The sequence below is a fragment of the Lethenteron reissneri genome, chromosome 29, assembly GCF_015708825.2.
Source record: "Lethenteron reissneri isolate LAM-NWPU_2019-01 chromosome 29, ASM1570882v1, whole genome shotgun sequence".
NCBI classification, from domain to species: Eukaryota; Metazoa; Chordata; class Hyperoartia; order Petromyzontiformes; family Petromyzontidae; genus Lethenteron; species Lethenteron reissneri.
The window spans coordinates 10,849,787-10,872,698 of record NC_083807.1 but is presented as its reverse complement, the minus strand read 5'-3'; the positions used below and the strand labels follow the sequence as shown (position 1 = coordinate 10,872,698).

Here is a 22,912-nt window from a genome sequence, read left to right as displayed (position 1 = left end):
ATCGATCAGCAGAGCAGTCCAATTGGGTACATCGCAGTTAGTTAATCAGCTGCGAGGAGCTAGCATGCGGTAGGGTAAAGTGTGGGTACTCCTACCTCATCCAAGACATCTGCGCAAGCATGGAAGTGTAGGTCAAACACTCAAGTGGAGGCCTTTCTGCCGGCAGTGGCTTGATCAATGAATTGGGAGGTCCGCACCATAATACTGCTGTTTCACAGCCTCCATGATCTCTTACACAGTACAGCAATGTATCAATTATCCTTGTAATTGAATGTTATAGGCACTGGTAAATAGAAATTATTTAACAATTTTAACAACTTTTGATTTAAAACTTTCGTGACTGCAGGATTTCACACCTGATGATGATTGCTTATGTTGCAGTCAAAACGTCGTGAGAATTTTATTGTTGTATAATTTTTTATTTTTTTATTTCCCTTCTACGCGACTTTACCGAAAGAACCAAGAATATAATATGATTTTCACAACGTACACGATAGTGTAGCTGTGCCGTTTTGCTTCCTTGTTGATGTTGTTCTCTGAATCAACTTTGTAATTTTGCTTTTACAATGTCAGGAATGTAGGCCGAGCAAAATAGATCACCCATTTCAATAAACTTTCCTAAAATAAAATCGATCAACGAGAGTCGGGGGACAACACCATGAGGTCCTATTGACTGTTCATGAACTTCAGTCCCACCATCGCTGTGTTACAATGCAATGCAACAGAAACAGATGCATTAGATGTAATGCATGAAGGATGGCAAGGGCTCAGCTTGAAGTCCGGTGAAGCTCGAATCAGGGTGTTAAAGGGCTTGCTCTAATGCTGAATCAAAGAGCGCAGCTTTGAGGTGTAGAGGCATCATTTAGGCTTAAGCAGTCAGCAGATTCTACTTTTAAACTACTGACGTTTACATAATACAGTCAAGGAAATCAACTTCCTCGGTTGAACTTATTCATCTTCATTTTGGCTCAGGAGCGAATTGGTGGCTGTGGGTAATTCATAAATATAGAGATGCCATCGCGTGAAAGTACATTTTATTGAAATGGATTGCGTTCACAATTTGCTCAAAAATTTTAAGCTAGACATTTGATGTATGGCAAAGCACAAGATCACCCAATCTTGCAAATGATGACAGTCGAGCCTGTACTATCAATTGTATAGTAAACAGAAACCCTTAAAACTTTCCCATATAATTTCTTAGCGGTTGAGGTAATGGGACCAGCAGGGAAATGAATAAACTTTGCATCTGTGCACTTCGGAAACAAAATATTTCCATACTGCACATACCAACTTATATGTCGCATTTTATTGAAGAAGTAATTTAATGCATTGTTAAATATGTTCAATAGTGGCAGTTAATGTGATCGTGACATTTAAACACTGAATTTTTGCTTGAAACAGCTGTTTTTAAATGTTTGCATCTTTTACATTTCCATGTTTTGTCGGTAAAACTGACCTTTTCGCACGGCCACATGTAGATGTTTCTCTCTGATACGCAAATTAGAGAATCACATGGTACATGCGTTTTTCGAAATGTAACTACTTTGGTGGTCGGTTTACACGCTGTAAAACAGTTACATTCCCAATACAGCCTCATGGTAATATCTGCAGGTTACAGACATTGGATATTATTGTAAAATTCGATGTTAAGAGGTTGTGTTGCATTGCACGGAATAGTATGCCAACGACTCAAAATGTGCATCGATCTCGTCAGGTCTGAGTAGCTAAGCGGGGTTGAGCTTGGACAGTGCTTGAATGGGTGATAACCATGCACAAACATGTTGGCACAGGGGCTTCGTGGCTACTTGGTTGGGTAACAAGAGGAAAGTACAGCAAATTGATTTGCTGTACTATACTGCCATGCCCCTCACCAGCCTTCACCAACCACCTATTGACCAGAATGGTGAAGTATAGTCAAATATGACAATTGGTTTTTTACCCTTTTATCTGGCAACAAAACTGACACCTTTTTTACAAGGAGTCATGTTTGCATAGACCACAATACCTTCAGTCATAATGCAAATAAACAAAAACTCTGATAATGTATGCACTGTCCTTGAAGTTGATTGGTCCACACCCGAGACAGCTTTCCTTAGAGCCTAGTCTCACATGCTGTTGGATCAGATGATGCCTTTTGGCGTCATACATTATCAGTTATGTTTTTTGTTTGCATTATGACTGCAGGTATTGTGGTCTATGCAAACATGACTCCTTGTAAAAAATGTGTCAGTTTTGTTGCCAGATAAAAGGGAAAAAAACAATTATCATATTTTTTTACTGGCAAATGAGGTTCCAATGGTATAGTCAAATAACCCCAAGAAACTGCAGTACAGTATGGCAATGTCTTACTGTGTCCAAATCCAAAAATGCTAAATTACTTTAGATCTCTGGTTAATAGGTGCATGTACAAAAACATATAAATGTACTTTCATAACTATGATCACGCAGAACCTTGTTTAAAAAAATACTGCAAATGGCCTTTTAGCTGGTAAAAAAATTATGTTTTTCAGGATACACGGTTTCTGAGGTTCAATGAATGGATCTCAGTTACAATGTTGTGTTAGTTATTTGCTAAACTCATAACAGATACTTTTTTAGTTTCCAGTCTATTCTGCTGTGAGTATTGCACTAACTTTCAAATTATTTGATATTTCATCGGTTTTAACAAACTTAAGATTCGTAATAAAGTTTACTTTTTTTATTGATAAAAATGTGAACAGTTTTTGTACACACTCATAACAATTCCAAAACCCGAAGTCATGTATTCACTAAATTATATTCAACTAATGTATATTATAATGTGAAAGAGAAATACATTTTAAACTGGATCAATGTGTTCTCAGCTTTCTAAACAAATAACGATGATCATGAGGAAAATGATGCTTATACAAACACAAACTGTGCCAGACCAAAGTCAGGACAATTGAACGCTTTACCTGTAACCTTTAAAATATATATATATACCAGGCAAAGCCCACGGAGCTATTAGCTCTTTTTCAGAGGTGACTTGGCCACACATAATAGCTCATCGAGCTGGATGAAGTCATCATGTTGAAATTTACAGTAGCAGCCAAATCATCTAAAACGCACGTTTCTCAAAGTAGAGTGCAAAACCGGAGGAACCTAAGAGGGAAAAACAATTCACGCGACCATCATTGGTGAGAGAGAACACGCAAACTCCAAATATATAACAGGCACCCCCCGTCAGGAGTTTGGGATCGAACCCACAACCTCCAACATTGCAGGCGACGGGGCTAGCATCTCGCTTTCGCGGCGCCCGTCCCGCAAAGGGCCCACAAACGACCTATAAACACACAGGGCAACCAAAGTGCGTGGACGCGTCAATTAAAGGTCAGCGTCGACAGCGCGTGGGGGGGGGGGGCAACACGCCGTCAATGCAAAAGAAGAAAACAGCAGAAGGCGGTTGCCTGATGTCACTCTGCGTTTACTGGGAGTGTGGGGGGCAGACCTGACCACCACTTGCATGGACAACTTCCCACACTTGGTGGTGGTGGTGGGTGGAGGGGATTTTTCTACAACCGTAGAAATCCCCGAGCAAGCTGGCGGTGGGGATTACGGCAAGGTCAAAGGCACCCCGACTCGCGCGTTTAAAAAAAAAATGTTTTGCAAAAAAATTTAAGAAATTTTAATAAATACAACTGGGGGAGGGGGTAGGGTGCTGGGGTGGATGAAGGAAACAAATGTCAACTTGCACAAGTTGATAGCGATAAGGTTGTCGCGGCCTGTGACTTCATCGTAATTGGGCCGGGGTCGCGGGATTGCGGAACGTTCGTGAACGGTGCGAGATAACGTTGACCGTGTGCCCCCCCCCCCTGCCCCCCATCATACGACGAAAAGGGAGAAGAAGAATAAGAAAAACAACAAAAGGAGAAGTGGCGGCCGTGTGCGCGGTACAAAACGGCAGGAGGAAATGAGTGTAAACAAACGAACGCGTGCCATGAACAACACACGGAGGGGGGGGGGGGGCACTGCTTGTGTACACGAGGGTAACGTCACTCCTGGGGGGGCCCCCTCTTACCTCGACGGAGGCGTCTGACTGACCTCACTTTCCCAAACGCCGCCCGCCTTCTCTCTCTCTTTCTGCTGCCCGCTGCCTTTTGCTGTTGCACGATTCCTGCTCAGACAAGCGGAGTTTCAACAGCGCAGTGTGGCAAGTTGCTGGTGTTGTGTTGGTCAGGGGCTGGGGAGGAGACGTTGTGGGGGGGGGGGCGTCGTGTTCGGAGAGTTTTATGGGGCGGGGATGGGGAGAAATCCGGGAATGACCCCCCCCGGCCGTGCCCTCTCCTGCGTAACGCAAAGCCAACTCGGGATTGGAGTCATCATGCGCACATTCGGGCAGTGGGGGGGGGGGGGAGATGCTCGCACGGGGGACACGGGGGACACGGGGACACGAGCGGGGAAACGAAGCTCGCACGCAGACACCACGGGGCTCGCACGGGGACACACCGGGGGGGTTACGCTGGCACGCACGGAGCTTGCGCGCACCCACGCGGAGACTCCCACGGGGACCCGGAGCTTGCGCGCAGACACGGAGACTCCCACGGGGACCCGAAGCTTGCACGCACACACACGGAGACACACACGGGGACACGGGGCAATCGCACCCACATGGAGACTCCCACGGGGACCCGGAGCTTGCGCGCAGACACGGAGACTCCCACGGGGACACGGGGCTTGCACGCTCACACATGGAGACTCCCACGGAGACTCCCACGGGGACATGGGGCTTGCACGCTCACACATGCAGGGTTGGCACACACGCAGGGTTGGCACTCACGCCCGCCCGGACAGGCTGCGACTGCTGCAGCTGCTGCTACTGCACAAGGGAGGGAGGGGGGAGGCGTGCATGCTGGCCCTATCCACATTACATTACTCTACCCTTGCACTGCCTTTTGGATTCGCGTGCGTTTCCTTAACGACCGTCGAACACCTCGTTTGTTAGCTGTGCAATATTCCTCAAGGACCCTCAACTCGTTCTCTGCAATGTCGGTGTTGTTGCTGCTGCTGCTGCTCGGGCTGACACGCAGCACCGCGGATCTCTCGCGTAAAATAGCTGGGCAACTGGCTGAACGGGATCGTCCGTGTAAGAAATAAAATAAACTATAAACGGTGGCCTGTCACCACCAGCAGCGAGTGACGCTTTGCCAGCTGCCAGAGCTGTCGTATGTCCGCGACTTGAGCATACAGACCTCCACTAACCCCGCATTGCAAGCGAGGGAACAACCACCACACCTGTACACCAATTGCTTTTGAGGGTTTCAACCCGTGTCCACCGGCATTGCCATGGGTTTTTTTTGCCACATGATAAATGGCTGTATATATCAGTAATGAGATGTATGTCAAGGAACAAAGCTTGCGCTTATGAAATTGAAGCCCTGGGGATGAATTTATCTCATTCAAAGGTGTGTCTCCAAGACGTGATGAGAACACATGATAAAACTTATTTTTGTGGAAAGTTTAGTTTCCTTTCAAGAAAGGCAATCTTTTAAAAAGGCGTTCAAATGATTTGCCTAATCAGATTCTTATCCGATTTAACTAAGTCGGCATCACCAAGGTCTTCAGCCACTCAAGTCATTGAGCTGAGCATCGTGTCAACAAAGCCACTAAGAGCCAGCTTCAAATGGGATCTGGACTTGAATCATGAGTTCCATCGACAAAGGAATTGCAGGTCGCCCAATTCTAATAACTATGGCATGGAGCAACTTCGACATGCATTCACTCCTCCTCTGTCATCCACTGGTGACTCGTTGCCATGGAGCATCGTAAGGAAACGTCCGCTGATGTTGCCTAACAAAGTCTGGGTAATACCAGGGATAGCAGGGTCAGAGTTCAAGGCACTCAGCCCACGTTCCTGTGAAACATATTTGACCTCGACCTGGTCAAGCTGGATTAACGAATGCCTTGTCTCCATTAGCTCCATCCGTTCCCTACCCTAGTCAATGAACTCGGACAATGACCTGGGTAAGGTGAACATTTTTCGGATAGAAATTCAAGCGTAATGAGGGGAAAGTGCCTGGCTTTGTTTCTTATTTTTAGAGCCAGGGCCGGTTAGCCGATGAGGTTGATCATTCGAGTGAATACTCTAAGCAACGTTTTTTTCGTGTTGAAACACTCCGGTTCATTTAAAAATGGTCTACTCCAGAAAATTATGCCATCGTCGTGCACTCTAGTTAGTACTGTGCAGACATTACCAGCCAGTGGACAGAAATAAAACCCCTGACCTAACACAAGCAGCATATTTGCCGACCTTACACATTTAAGCGGCAGGCTGCCAATTTGTCAAACCTTTTTACTGCAAACAGATTGTCGAAGCAAAAATTGCTTGAAAATGCTTTTCACAAACTTCGTAAAGTGGTACGGTTAGCTTTGAAAACCAGTATGCCGTAAAATGGTGTGTAAAATCGGCAGCCTCAAGTTTAAATGGGTAGGAATTGGAAAGTACAAAACTAGCTCATTGGTAAGTTCACTGACCATTTGGATGCCCAACCAAGCACTGCTGCTGATTATAATCATAAAGAAGAATCCTGATGCCGCAATTTATGAAAAGCACACGTGACACACTGTCCTCCCACTGCACCACAAAGAGGACTGTGTGAACAAGGCCGACAGAGCCAAGCTCTGACCCTTGAAGTGACCTAAAACCAAAGTGGGGTGCTGCCCGGCCGTTCATTATCATTCCGCAAGAGGGAAACGATGACAAGAGCCTCCCCTTGTCTCTAATGTGTCACAGCAGCGTGGATGAGCGCCGACTTATTTACAGGCAAAGGCTGAGTGCAACACGAGTTCAGTTAAATATAGCAAAAACCTGCAACATGACAAAATGGCGAAGTGAATTCACTATTTGACTCAATTATAAGTTACGGTTAAACTATTCTCATCCACGTTCATGTGGGTGGCACTATTGATCGATTCTATGACATGCGTATACAGTATTCATAAAATCAACTCCTGTTATCCTTAGTCACCCACATATAAAGACCAGATAATAGGGCGAATGACTGCTACATTCAGTAACACATCATCACTTCATATTTATGCCACACCACTCATGCAGTCCATTTCAAGGGGGCCCCCGCTGGCAGCTGTACCTATGAGGCACAAGGTGACTGCAGCACCAGCCAGCAAGTGGGCCACAATCTGCCTATAGGAGGGGACAATGCTGCTATGTGGCTTTCCAACAGTCATCTGGAAATTCTTCACACATTTTAACCGTGACTCCAGCACATATTTTTTGGAATAATATAAATGAAACTTTAACATTAATACTGCAATCTTGATTTGAAGCTTTCGTGACTGCAGGATTCCATACTCTTTTGTTCTTTCGGTAAAGTCACGTAGGTAGAAATAAAATTAAAATAAATCACGACGCTTCGGGCGCAACACAAACGTCCAGTCACCTGATGACGGACGCTGATGACAGACTGCTTGTGTTGTGCCCGAAACGTCGTTATTTATTTTCATTCTATACCTACGTGACTTTACTGAAAGAACCAAAGAGTATTAATACTGCAGGTGAAGTATAATTCACACACCACAGTATTTACCAGTGTGGCTGCCAGGCTCAAACCGAAACCTCTGCAAAAAGCAAACGTGCTACTGCTCAACCACGTCACCACTTCAGCGTGACTCCTCGTATTTGTACAAAAATGCAGATAAGAATCCATATGCAATTGGCAGACATTTCCACAAACAGGGCTTGCGGATATAACAAGAATAGCAGATAATAGGGTTGGGTAGGGGGAGTCTCACTGTATACACTACAGTACGAATTTTACAATGAGTGCTGTAATGCAATGACAAGTTAAATTAACAAACACAAATCAAGTAATTTGTGATAAAGTACCTTGCACATCATGAGTCAAGATGGTAATTGTATTACGTATGAATGTTGCACTTTTTTGCACCATACGTAGCCAACCGTGCTAATTGGAGGTGGGAAACCTATCTTCCCAAGCAGAGTCAAAGTATGATTTAAAATAATTATCCATCTCCACAAATGTAGAAAACACAGCGCCACCTACTGCTGTATTTAAATGGCTACAGGGTATGAAGTTGTGTTGTATGGTCCCAAGGAGAGGGAGCCTTCTGATCAGGCTTTTGTCACAAAACAACATCAAGCGGAAAATAATACAGTTTTGTGTACATGCATGCTGATTTAACGTTTTATGAGAAAGGCTAAACAACGCAGTGCATTTAATGGTTTGAAAGTAGCCTTGCGTGTTTTTGATATTTACTTGCATGAAATGTTGTGCGATAAAAATGGGATGTTGAAGAAGGGCGAGTTAAATAAGCCAAGGAAATCCTACAGTGGTACCGGGAATCATGATATGATTTGTCTGACAACTGACGCAGGAACTGCACCAATGTCGTCAGTTTAGTCCCATCACTCATCACCAATCGTTCAAATACAATTCATCAATGCAGTGGCTGTGCTGGCAACATCACGGCAAACACAGCAACTCAGAATAAGGCACGGGCAAAGTGTATTGTCACTATTATGTGATAGTTACTAGGCATGTAACATACGCAAATTAGAGGCCATATTGATGAAGGAAAGGCAGTTTTCGGTAGGGCACATTCGATTGAAGGATGATAGGTCGGTGGTCAAGACAGAAGAGTGGCAGCCAAAGAGGAGATTATGTCCGAGAGGATGCCTGCTGAATTGATACAATGAAATCGGCTCAAGTGCTGATGCCAGATGGACTATTAGAACACAGGACCACGATAAGATGACGGCTTGTGAAAGCCTTCATCCAGCAGTTGACTGATCATGGCTGATGATGATGATGACTGAGGCATGTGACAATTACCAGATGCATGGCACGTAGTGCTACTTTCTGACTTGAAAAAAACACCATAATTCAGGCTGCGGAAAGGAACATTTGCGGGTGTGAAAGGGAGCGCGTCTTTTGGCTGCATCCCAAACAAAAATACAAAACACTTGGCACTTCAGCACCAATGTCCAAGCAGATCACAATGAGTCGAACGTAGCAACGGCTCTCGGTGTCAAATTGTCTGTACTCAATGTGCTGTCACGTTAGTAAAAGCAAATTTCAGGTTTTTTTTTCCGGTCACCAGACTTTAAGCAGACTCGCAACAATGCAACACACACACACACCCGCGGACAAACATGCACAATGGCCAATGCGTAGCTCAGCAGACAAAGTGATGAGGCCTTGCTAGGATTAGCCCGAAGCAGGTAGGATTACATAATGGCTGGAACAGCTCTCGAGAGTTTGTTCCAGAAATATTATTGATTTTTTTGTTGTTATCCCACTTCGCAACGCTGGAAACTACCAAACACTGTCGCTATGTACACAGATGCTGTGAACGATGGGGTGTATTCCACACCGGTTCACAATGACACCAGTGTGTCGAGACACTAGGCGGAGGGGACCCGAGGCACGATGGGGATGGGCAAGGTTTACAAAACGTGTGCAGGGTTACGTAATATTTACCGTACAAAACCCAAAATAATAAGGGTTGTCGCTACGGGCTGTCGCTACGTCTTGCTTGAATGTTGCAGCCGCACGAGCCGGGGTAAGCCAAGGGTGGATTTCTCTCTTTCTCTGCCAGCGTGCAGCAAAAAGGTCTCAGAAACCCTGGCAGCAAACGCACCCACACCGATGTGTCACCTGCGAACTTGTGTCCCATTGCACAAGGGGGGGGGGGGGGGGGGGCAACATGCAGTGCGGGCATGGTGAGATCTGGTGTGCAAACTATGGGAGGAAATTATTGATCAATTCAAAAGAGCTATCAATTTTTTTTAAGCTCATGTTATATGTTTCGGATCGCGGGTGTAAACATGACGTATTTAGAGTCGTGTACTATATTGTAAGCTTTATCTCATGGGTTCACTTGACCCCAACAAACCACTTGTGGCCACTTTTTACTTGTTTTATATTAAAACCCTTATTTTGTACATGAGCACAGATAGCAGGGTTTCTGTTTCAACTTAATAATCAAATACATTAAAAACAGGACACAATTTTGCGTAGAGATATTTTCTCTACCCAATACTGCTATTTTATTTAAAAATTATCCTTAAATTTGTCATTTGCATACCTAACACGCATGTCAAATGTTTGATTCCTCGTACGACACTATTTGCTTAATTACTGTAATTAAATTAGTTTTTCCTTTTGATAACCCAGGTCACGCTTCCAATTGAGACTATCCTGGTCTCTTGAATTCTCACCTGGTTAAACAAATAAACTCCAATCTTGATTTGAAGCTTTCGTGACTGCAGGAATAAATTCTTTGAAAAAGAAAAGCAATTCATATTTAGAAAACTTCCACAGCTTTGTAATGGCCCCAATAAGTTTCTACTCACAAAACCGGACAAGAAGCATCTGTATTAATGCCAAAGGTACGTGCTAGATTCGGGGCGAGCTCCACGTGCATTCTGGGGCCACCTTCATCGCCAGCAGGTACGCCCAGCCCAATAAACACAGAGCCATCACGATGGCCACATACTTTTGCCACAACCATTGGGCGTGATGTGTTAGGTCTCAGAACATGTTGCCAAGACAACGGAAATAATGTTGAGCGCCTGGTCTTCTTTCAAAACATATTTCTCATATATGGAGGAGGGAGGGGGGGGTTCCTCATAGCTAACATAACTTATGAATTGGCAAAACACCTCACGTAATGGTTTATATTAAAAACACGTTTTACATACACACCAGGGGCGTAATGATGCATACATTTATTTATATCGATGTTTAAGTTGAGAATAACTACAGTATATGCGCCACTTTTGTACGCATCAATCATGTGTAAGAATCAATGCGTTTTTGTATGTATCTACAATGTATAGCACCGGGAACAATTCGTCGAATGGAAACTTATCAATTATTTTTCTTTTGTGGTGGTGGTGGTGGACTACTGTACTCGAGCCACTCTTAAATTGGCAGCCAGCTATAGATCCTGCCTCCTGAAGACGGGAAACCCCCAAGAAGCCACACTCCAGGGTGATGCAGAAGGCAGGAAACCCCCAACAAGCCACGCCCAGGGTGACGCGGCTGATGATAGCGATGATGTCTCCAAGCCCCACCAAACGCGGGAACTTAATTGTAACACCCATAAAAAAACAAGTTTCCAGACCAATGACAACACGACGAGAACAATAAGGGGAGCAAACATGTACAGTAGTTTGAAGTCGCTACGTAATAATAAGGCCGCTCTTTTAAGTTTCATGAAACACAGCAGCCATTACTGCGTGGGGTTTGTTTTATGGCTTTTCTATCCAAACTGCATTGGTAGTCAATCATTTACTTTTTTTAAACAAATGTATGAACTAAAGCTGAAAAATACATTTAAGAAAGTATAATGGCATGGCAGCCAAAAGAGAATGACTAAGACACCGCGAATGGATGAACGCAGTGGAGATGGAACAATGAGATCAGCTCATTTACACACGCAAAAATGATTATTCAATCCTAACATCATGAGGGATGATGACAATGTCGGGAGACCTTCATCCTGCAGTGGATGAATTATGGTTGTTGATGACCTGTTCATAGTAAAGCAGTGTAATGTTTAAACACCACATTACAGTTAATTTTATTTATTTTGGAATCTGAAACACACCGATTACACCCCGAACGTGCTCTTGGCATTAGGGCACCCAGGAATGGTGTTTGGCAAAAGGGTGACCTAAAATCTTATTTTAAGCGCTCGCAGCTGGGACAAATTAAATTAAGTGAAAGGCCAAATTTTAAAGCGATTTATATATATAGTCGCCGGGGACTGGGAGGAAACCATCTAACATTCCACACATTAATAATAGTAGGTTTTTACCCTTTTAACTGGTACAAAACTGACACCTTTATTCAAGGCATAAAGGTGTCAGTTTTGTACCAGTTAAAAGGGTAAAAACCTACTATTATATTTTGCCACTGGTAAAAGAGATCTCATAGTGTAAATTCCACACATTAAAACAAATTATTCCAAATCCAGGATCTCCGCTGTGCCTGCCCAGTGCACAAGCTTTACTGAGTCACCTGAGCCAAGAAAGCCATTTCACACCAACCTAAACCTATATAACCCACCCTTGTTGGTGGTATAACCCATGCCGGATTATGCCACCTGCCGTCGGATTAAACATCGCCCTTTGGAGAGAGACGCTTGACCTTTACACTTTAATGTGGCCGTTTCAAGTTGTAATTGAAGCTCATGGACATGCGAGTCTCCTTGCATCAAATGGCTGCGGCACATCAGGATGCACGCCAGCCGAACTTGAAACCAGGAGCACGTTCCTCTGACTGCAAGCCGGCCACCCCTAACCATTGCCTGACACTGCAGCCATGTTTGCACTATCACGAGACCAGCGAATATTCATAAATGCTATTTGCGTTTCATGACAGCTTTTTTTTCTCCTAAAAAAAAACAGATTCACAATGACCAAAGGACCAAGAAACCACCTCTCCTTGGCCAAGACATCATCAGCGGAAGAGCTTGACGGAGTGGATGGATTGTTTTCTACCTGTGACTTTACCGAAATAACCAAAGAGTATGGATTCCTGCAGTCACGAAAGCTTCAAATCAACATTGGAGTGGATGGAGTTGGTGGCACCAATACGGTTGGAGACGTTATCAGTCCGAGGATGGGCCTGTCAAGGATGTTTAGTTCATTTATTAGGTATAGCCCTGTGAGCCATTCGGCTCTTGAAGCGGGTGCAGCCGCAACAAACAAAAAACAAAAACATTAACAAAAAACATCTTAAAGTGAACATGTGACTGAGTGCATACAGAAAATCCAAGAAAAGACGGCACAATATTGCAGAAAAAGCACCGTACACCAACGCTGTGTGCACAAATCCCAGTGGGATGCAAGTCAAACAACCAACAACAACCACAAGACAACTTAGATTAAGGCCATCAGTCTTAACCAACAACAACCACAAGACAACTTAGATTAAGGCCATCAGTCTAACTCTGTACTACAACAAAGAAACATTAGACATGGGGGGGGGGGGCCGTGGATGGGATAGGGCAGCGGTCGGGAACCTATGGCTCGCGAGCCATATATGGCTCTTCCGGTGACGGCATATGGCTCCCAGACAATTTTGAGTTGAAAAAAATAATTAAAAAATCAGTTTGGAACTGATTTTAAAATACTTGTGATATTGCTTAATAATACTGTGTCATTTTAAAGTAAACAGAAATTAGTTTTGAAGATAAATTTCACTGGTCACGGGTCCCGTGACCAGAAGTCGCATTAAAAGTAAGACATATTTAATTTATTATACGTTAAAAATACTATATGGCTCTCAATGAAAGATATTTAGAAATATTTGGCTTTTATGGCTCTCCCAGTCAAAAAGGTTCCCGACCCCTGGGATAGGGGGACGGTGATGGGATAAGGGGGGGACCCCCTTCCCACCACCACGACCCATTGCAACGCAATTGACGGCAGAGGGAATAGCCCTCAACGGGCAGAGGGGTTCCCCCACACTCAGGACACCCCCCCCCCACATCCCAGTCATGGCTCCACCCTCGTCCATGGGGCCGTGCATTACGTCACCCCCATGTGGAACGTACTACTCCAAACCGGGGCGACATTGAGGGGGGGGTTTAATTGTAATCTTCGGCTTAAATGGAAATTCCTTAAGCCCCCCCTTTGGTTGGGAAGCCACACACAAAAGCATGTTAACGAGATACAACAGTGGCTGAAATATTAAACAAGTGCACAGTTTAAACAACAGCGAACACCTTACAAGCAGTTATAGATTAAGAATAATGCAGTTGTTTTATCGGAGGTGAAGACTGCTCAAGTTGTATCGTCAAATGTTCCATGTGTTGTACAAAAACTCGCTGCATTCATCAATAACACAGCGTCGCAAAAGGACAAGCATTAGGCTGCGATTCAGGGAATGACCCCTCACTGCAACATCGACCGTGAAAAGAAGGGCACCATTCGCACCGCTGCCAAGTCGGTACCACCAAATCATAAAGGTGTCAACAAAAGCCTTTTTTGTGACAGTATCATTATGGGGGTTTATTTTTGTGTTATTTCTACCGGACAAATGCCAAAGCATCTATCGAACGTTTAAACACGACATACAGCCGATGGCTTTCACGCACGTGGTGGCCCATCTTATTCTACCTCCGTCGAGTTATTTCTCGTTTTCATGCCACCAGTTTTACTTAAGTTTCCAAAAAGGAGCCAAAAGCCCCCCCCCCCCCCCGTTTGCCTCGATTTCGCCTCCCGATTTGCTCGAGGACGTCCTTCACGCCTCGCCGACTCTACCACACACACAAGCCCCTAACCCTTTGTGCCATCTGCCTCCCTCTCTTGCACAGAACAAGCGATTGGGGGTGGGGTGGGTAGGAGCATTTTTCCATTATGTCTACGCATAGAGCTCTGGCAGCGTTTCAGAACTCTCTCTCTCCACCTCCTCCCTATCCAACCCCCATCGCAAGTTTATTCGATGCCAACGTTGCATATCCAGAGAGTCGATCTGAGAAGCATGCGAGCGAACACTCGCTGTTGGCTTTATTCAAGCGTCCTTTGTTGCTATAGCGAGCTCTGCATAATAAGCCCTCGGGTCTCTGCTAAGCAACTGCGGGGGGAGGGGGTCCCCTCTCCCTCCCTCCCTCCTCTGTAAACCTGCGTGGGTCGTGACCTCAAATGTAGAGGTGGTGGTGGCCCCCCTCCAATTGCATTCACATTTACAAGAATCCGAAAGCAAAGGGGAATCCTAAAAAATAACATTGGAATGGCTTTTAAGAAGTAGTCTTTTTTAAATTAAACGTGTTTGGGGAAAGCCCTCCCATTTACTCTGAATACCAGAGACAATTCTAGATTTGAAGTTTTCAGAGACAACCCCAGTCAAATCCCCCCCCCCACCACCACCGCTGACAAATGGACTGAGCCGGACGTGGCCCAGTTAAAGGAGCCAGTGTATTTTCCACATCACATCCGCGCCACTTGCCAACCACGAGGTGCCCAATTGGTTTGTGGGCATCGCGTTCCAGTGGGAGCGGGGGAAACGCGAGCGGGGATTGGCGCAGATGTAGGCGGGTCGATTGTGTTGGCCAATAGCGAAAACCATCGCTCATATGCTGTGGGATTTACAGCTGATGGGTTTGAAAGGAGAGGTGGGGGGGCTTTCCTCCAGACCTCAAAAACATTACTAGATCAATTTGGTTATTACTATAGCGTAGTAGTAGTAGTATAATTATAATTATTTAAGCCGTCTGTGACCTTGGAAATGTTTCACACTGTGTGATTAATACATATGAAAGCTTATCAGATATTTATTTATTGCATGACCTTGTTTTCTCTGTGGACTGCATTCTTACATCCCCGTATTCAATCGGTTTCATTCATTGCACAAAGCAATACTAATATCCTGGAGTCCTGGACCCCCAATAGAGGTCCAGCCGACTTTATTTTTTGTGTGTGTAAGGAATGCATTTTTACCCCTGACATTTTAAACATAAGCCATCATCAATCCACAGCTGGATGAAAGATCGACAATTAGTAGTCCACACCCAGCGCCTGCACATGAGCTGATATATAATGGTTTTGTGGACGTCCTCTTTGGCACATTCACTCTCATTGCTGCCATTTACGGAATTGTTTTTATTGCCCACTGGACATTTATTCTGGCGATGTGATTTTCCCAAGCAGACTTTTATTAACAGTAAAGACTTATGTCATAAACCTGCGGATTTTCTCATATCCGTGAGTTCTGGCATTCATTTTTATAGAGTGATAATATGTAATCGCCAAATCCTAAAATATTGTTATGACAACATTCTCTCCGGTCTGAGAAAATAAAGTGCTTTAAAACTAGAATCACGAATGTGCACATCCACAAGCCAAAGTATGTATTACTGGGTAGAAAGCATATTAACTGACATACTCTTGGAATATACCAGCAGTCTGACCATTAAGGACATTCATAATCAACGTTTTTGGGTTTAGATCGCGTTATTTATAAATGTGTCGTAACCCTCCACCACCCTACACGGCCAATCAGTAAAAAAAAAGTGTCACGTTGACACATTTATAAATAACGCGATCTAAACCCAAAAACGTTGATTATGAATAATATTGGTCGCGAAAGTCTACGTGTTAAACATTAAGGACATGTTAAGCAGTGGACAATTAGGTTTCTGTGCAGTTTGACAGCTGAGTGATCTTCTTTAATACCTGCTTACATTTGCACAATGTTCAACTTCCTCCAAGCCAAAAAGTCTCATTATAGCGCATGAGGTCAGATGCCCAGATTTTCTTTCTCAATGTGCTTCTATTCTGTGCCTCTTCTCGAGGTCATATCCACTGTTCTCGTATTGTGTTCTACAGCATCCTTCCATTTTACCCTCCCCTCAGTCTCCCTCTACTCCTTATGCCCGACACCAGCGGCACCCTCTGTCGCCTTTCTCGTGACATCTCCTCCCAACACACGCCCAAAACTTCTAAGTCTAGCCTCCCTTCCCTATTCAACTATGCCAACCAATAAAATGTATAATTGAAAGCCTTACTTTATAAAGAGCGGGTGGCTGCTTGGTGTAATGGTCAGCACATGGGCCCTTCTACCATTAGTGGCGTGATAAATTACAGGACTGCACCTTTACCTTATGAAAAAGAGAAGGAACATGCTCTTCCTTACCCTACCTCAACTAGAATTTACAGCCTAAAGACATCACTCAGGTCAGGCAAGGGAACAAGGCAGAGAGTTTTGGCCCACTAAAGTAGTGGAAAACCCCATCTGGTGCATTTTCAGAAAATTAAAAATAATGGAAATATAAATCCTAACTTCGTGAACATATGCGGGGGACGGGTGGAGGTAGTGACATAATTTATACTGTTAACAATAAGTGGTCTTGAGCAGAAAACGTCACTGGAAGGAAAGGTGGTCACTTGTAAATTATACAAAAAAACCTGAATCGCAGCCAATGGAGGGAATGCACCCGGGATGGCATCTACGGCAGAGATGGAGTCATGAAATGAGCCTGTGTGCATGTGCAAAGTGGATAGTTACGTCGCAAGGGATCATGATAAACGATGGTCAATTGGGGAGGCCAAGGTCTCGATCATGGCTGATGGTGATGTCATGCAAAACCGCAGGCTGCCACTTTCAGCTGTTGCATTCAGAGCACTCAAATCGCGAAGCTTTTTGCATGCAACACCACATTTTCCAAATGCAACTTGATTATTTCACCAGTGTGGCAGCCCTGTTACCCAACACTGTGCTGTATAGTAGCTTTAAGCATTGCTATCACAATGCTGTAACATTACTTGATTGCCATACAATGTCAATGCTCAAAAGGTGGTCATATGACAGTCCGTGTGACAATCCACTGCTGGAAGAGGGCCTCCCTATGCCGTGCCGGTCGACGGGGGTTATTTTTACCACACAATAATGTGGGGAGCATACAAGTACAGTATAACATTGTTTTCTACTGCACTGCCTTCTTGCTGCCCATCAACCAGGCATATGAAGCAGTGCATTATGCAGGTGTGTGCTGGCTGGTCTGGTACGCATGAAATGCAGTGATGGCGCACACACACACACGTGTGATGTCCCCTGATCATACATGTCAAACACAACGCAAGACAACATCTCTTGACAAACATATACAGTATATGCATAAGTGAAAAAGTCAATGTTCATGTGAAGTCAAACACACAGTAACTGCGTGAAATGTACGACTAAGATAAATAAACACACAAGAGACGCGAACACACAGAGACAGTCCATGTGCGAGGAGCTATTTTAGACACGTAAAGCTGATTAACGAGAATAAGCCATAATTCTGCATTGTGCAATTAATTACGTGGAATATAATTACCTTCCGTGCATCCAGTATACTGTAATAAAAATAGGTAAAGCGGACCCACGTCACTGTGCATTGCCCACATATGTCCAGTTACTTAACAGGACATACACCTGTGCCATCACGCATTGCTCAAGTGTACCTGCATGAGGATAACATCACGTATTACAGGAGTGTTGTATGCATCAAATATACACACAAACACACGTGTCCCATCAGCCCATAACAAAGATCCCCCCGTACAGCCTTCAGATATTGAATGTGGATTAGACGTGGCGTGTTTACTCTCCTACACAATAAATGGGACGCGGACAAACAAGTGCCTGATCAGTCAATGCTAATGTATCGTGTTTATTGTGCACTCACACACACACACATCAGCATATGGATAGTAATATTGTGTGTATACATTAGACACGTGTACTATTAGTGGACTGTGTCGTCCGAAATGCTGTTACAGCCACACACCAAGGCTGCTTATGGACAAAACAACACAATATTACATTGACGAAGAGCACAATGGAGTTCCTCAGGAATTGGTGGTTTTGCATCATCCTTGAGGCTGATATTTTTTTGTAGACAGCGCACGTGTTTAATACCTTAGCTTTTCCGGGGTGTATTATTTTTGTTCTGTTGTTGCTGGGGTTTCTGGCCATATGTACACAATTTAAATACCAGTGCATTTACAGTCACATGCACGCATTAAAGAGACCATTACAAAAGCCTATCAACCATTCTCATATACACACCTACACACAGCTGTACAGGGATAAAACAAGTTGTCACTTGTATAACAAAAGATAATGGGACGCACAAACACGTGCCTCTGCCCAGATCTTTGTGCGTTCGGATATTGCACTCACAATGGTATACAAATGAATGGGACTCACACCCAACACACGTGTTACTCACGGCTCAGAGGCTGCGGGTTGATTTGCTTGGATCGTGGCATCATCACCTTCAGGCGGGCAAACTCCGCATTCGTCTTTGTCTCTCTTTGTTCAGAATGCCCAGCACAATAACCCGAACCGAATCCAAATACTCACGAACAACACAAAAAAAACCCCCACTAAGAGTTCAGCAAGGGCAGTGGTGACACACAGAAACCCACGGGGCCAGCTGTATCACATCATCATCATCATCAACGCCCCTATCATCCTTGTCGCATTGCTAATTATTGCGGCTCCTGTTGTTATAATCATCATGAGCAGAGGCTCAATTCGAACGCCACTTGGCTTGGCCTGGTTCGCCCGGGCAGAGGAAATGGACGCGGTGATGACGCTCGTGTGTGTGTTGCGCGTCCGCTTAAGATGCAAACGACGGTGTTAACGACGGCGACGACGATGATGATGATGATGATGACGACGATGGTTGCATCGGTGGTAACGTTGGTAAGGAGTTAACTGCAGAGAAAAGGGCGGCGGCGACAGCGGTGTGGAAGCGCGCTCATGTGCACGGAAGGATCCCCATTGAGAAAAAACACGGCGTGACGTCACAGTGGGGGTCACGCCCAGCGGGCCTCCCCCGTGGGGGTCCCTTAGGGCGGGTGTCCCCCCCACGACGGACGACGATGCAGAAGTTAAATGTCGCTTGAAAAGACGAAAACTAAATATATATTTTGTTGGAGAGAGACTGTGGTTGATACTGCGTTGAATGAGAATCTTTGTTTAGACTGCAGGAGGGATACGATGAGCGATGAAGATATTTTTCAGGGATGTCTAATATGGGCGGGTCAGCAAGTTACAACGAGATGAGTGCAAAATAAAGGAAATGGTAAGCATGTCACTAAATATGAACAATAACAAAACTAAAGTCCGATTTGTCAAGATTGAGCAAGGCAAAAAACAACAACAAAGATAACACAATTATTGAGTTCCTCAATAAATTGCACGTTAACATTGAACTAACGACACACAGGCAATGGCCAAAGTTATATTTGCAAATGTGACTGTATCCAGCACTAATCTTCTGCTTCGCAATATTTTTTGAAGGAACATTTATGGCACCAATGGGGGAAAAAAGGTTGTTCAAAAATGTTGGTGCTGCAACGGCAAAGGCTTTGTCACCTATTCCAGTCCTTGCTCTTGGGACAGTTAAAAGGTAATTGGATGGACAACTTCAGTTTTCTTGCATTTGCCAATGGGGTTGCAAAGACAATGGCACACATTTTATTTTGGTTGCATGCTCACCACCGAGGGTTCGCCTATTTTAAGGACGTCCCATCTGACTTTTAAGCGCCTCGAGCAGCTCACTAGAGCTAATTCCCTTAATCCCAAAATTAATGTCGTGTAAGAACCCATTGAGATAATGTCGTCTTGCAAGGCAGACTTCTTGGCAGGGCATTCTCAACTCGACCCTAAGCTTGGCAACCATTACTGCACGATGAGACAGGACCTGCAATCGTATGTGGTTCAACCAGAGTGAAAGTGTACAGGGGCCGTCCATAAATGACGTCACGCACCTAGGGGGGGGGTCAGACATTTGTGACGATGTGTGACGAGGGGGGGGGGGGTTGAGAAATGTGACGTCACATCAAAATGCGCAACTTTAAATAAATACTAGCTGTACTACCCGGCTTCGCCCGGGACTTGTATCTACCACGGCCGGCCGCCTTTGTCTCCCCAGTGGCGATGTTAATACGCTACAGTAGTTAAGTTACTCGTTTGAGGCAGAGTCGACCTAGGGGAGGTTCAAATAATCGTCACCGGTGGTGGCCGTGAGCGGGAATGGAACTGGGTTCGCCGGGTTGGTAGCGCAGCGTAGCGTTAAGCACTACACCCACCGCTCGTCACACACCACACACGCACAGACACACACACAGACACACGCAGACACACACAGACAGACACAGACAGACACACACACACACAGACACAGACAGCACGCTAAGCACTACACTACCGTTCCCCCTACACAACACACGCGCGCGCGTCCATAGGTACACATACACGCGCTTGCTGCAGACACACACGACTTTCAGGGTGCGTAAGGCAGTAAACGACTGAAATAATAAAGCGGCAATGCTGTGCGAGGAACGCCTTAGACCAGCAACACATTTGTGTAATGCGAGCGTAAACACACAAACACATACAAACACATACACACACATACACACACATACATACACACATACACACAAACACATACACACAGACATACACATACACACAAACACACACATACATGCACACAAACACATACACAATACACACACACATACATGCAGACACAGACAGACACATAACACACATACATACACACACATACACACACATACATAGACACACACATACATAGACACACACATACATACACACAAACACATGCACACACGTACATACACACATACATAGAGACACGCAGACATACACATAAAGACATAAAAAAAACCCACATACATACACACACATACACACAAACACATACATACACATACATACACACATACATAGAGACACACAGACATACACATAAACACAAACACACATACACATGACCCGGCTTCGCCCGGGACTTGGATCCACGATGCCCCGCCGCCTTTGTCTCCCCAGTGACGATGTTCACACACGACAGCAGTTACGCTTTTGAGGCTGAGTGGACCTAGGGGAGGGCCAGGTCCGTTTCAAATAATCGTCAGCGGTGGTGGGCGTGAGTTGGAATGGAACTGGGGTCGCTCAAGCAGCTTAATGACTGTTTGTACAAAGAACATATAAAGAATCGATTATAATAACCAGGCAAGAGTCCACATTATAGACTGCCAGTACACGCACTCAGCTTCATAAGCAGGCTAGAGTGTACATGATAGAGTGGCAGTACGCTCACCGAGCTTAATAAGCAGGCTACAGTGTACATGATAGACTGGCAGTACGCTCACCCAGCTTAATGAGTATTTGTACAGTGAACATTAAAGTAATCGATTGTTGGCGCGTTGGGTTTAAAAGTAATATTAATAGCACACATTGTGGTGGGGGTGTAGTGAAGAGTAGGAAAAACTTTGATGAATTTACCTCAGAGTGGCGTGGTGGGTGTCGAGGCCTAGTAGCGTGCAAAGCCTGCGGCCTCGCCTAAAATTGTCGGCTTGGAAGAGGCAGGGTACGGGTGGCGTTCCTTCCCCCCCCCCTAGCGCTCCAACAATACTGTGTAATGGCTATTATTTAATTAAATACGGAGCTTATGAAAGTGGCGAAGGCGTGGCTAGCCGTTGGCAGGGGCAACCGCCATCCAATGAAACTGCAGCCCTTGGCGAAGGCGTGGCTAGCCGTTGCCAGGTCCAATGAAAGCGGCGAAGGCGTGGCTAGCCGTTGCCAGGGGCAACCGCCGTCCAATGAAAGTGCGTATGGGCCAAAGTCCACACACACACACACAGACAGACAGACATGAACGATTTTATATATATAGATGGACAACACGTTCTACTTAATTAAATATACTTTTAAATAAATGTTTTCTCCTACAACATCAGAGTGCAGCGCCACATTAAATACACGCTACAATGACAATAGTTTAAAGCGATTTGAAGCATGTTTTATTTTCAAAATAGAAATGTTTTTTTGGAGGGGATGGGAGCTTTGTGACGTCATATTTGAGGGGGGTCTGACTTTTTGTGACGCCGTGTGACGAAGGGGGGGGGGGGGGTAAAAAAATCGTCCAAAATCGTGTGACGTAATTTATGGACGGCCCCCCAGAGAACGCCAAAGGCAATGCAAAGTATGAGAATCATTTATGGCTCGGGGTGAGCAGCTATATGAGGGGACCTTTTTTGCAAGTATCAAAATATTTTCACACTTTGAAAGTATGAAAATATTTCGATTTAAAGCTTTCGTGACTGCAGGGATTCATCTTCTTGGTTCTTTCGGTAAAGTCACGTAGAATGTTCTCCACCTGAGGACGGCTACTTGCGTTGTGGCCGAAACGTCGTGAGAAATTTTTCATGTTTTATTTTTATTATTTTATTATTTCCATTCTACGTGACTTTACCGAAAGAACCAAGAATATGAAAATATTTTGATACTGGCAAAAGAGTCCCATGGTATAGGTGATGACGTCATGCGACACGAGGTCGGTGAGGTACATGAGTGATGACGTCACGCGAGATTTG

General features: G+C 44.7%; 1 protein-coding gene across 1 annotated transcript in view; it reads right to left on the bottom strand.

Annotated features, from left to right (window-relative positions):
* Window positions 1–19,243, bottom strand: part of LOC133349237 (zinc finger protein 40-like) — a 96,328-nt gene extending 77,085 nt beyond the window's left edge. Inside the window, 1 exon segment of the mRNA XM_061562562.1 lies at window positions 18,727–19,243. Coding sequence (XP_061418546.1) covers window positions 18,727–18,769 — 43 coding nt within the window. The 5' untranslated portion in view covers window positions 18,770–19,243.
* Between the last annotated feature and the right edge of the window lie 3,669 nt (window positions 19,244–22,912).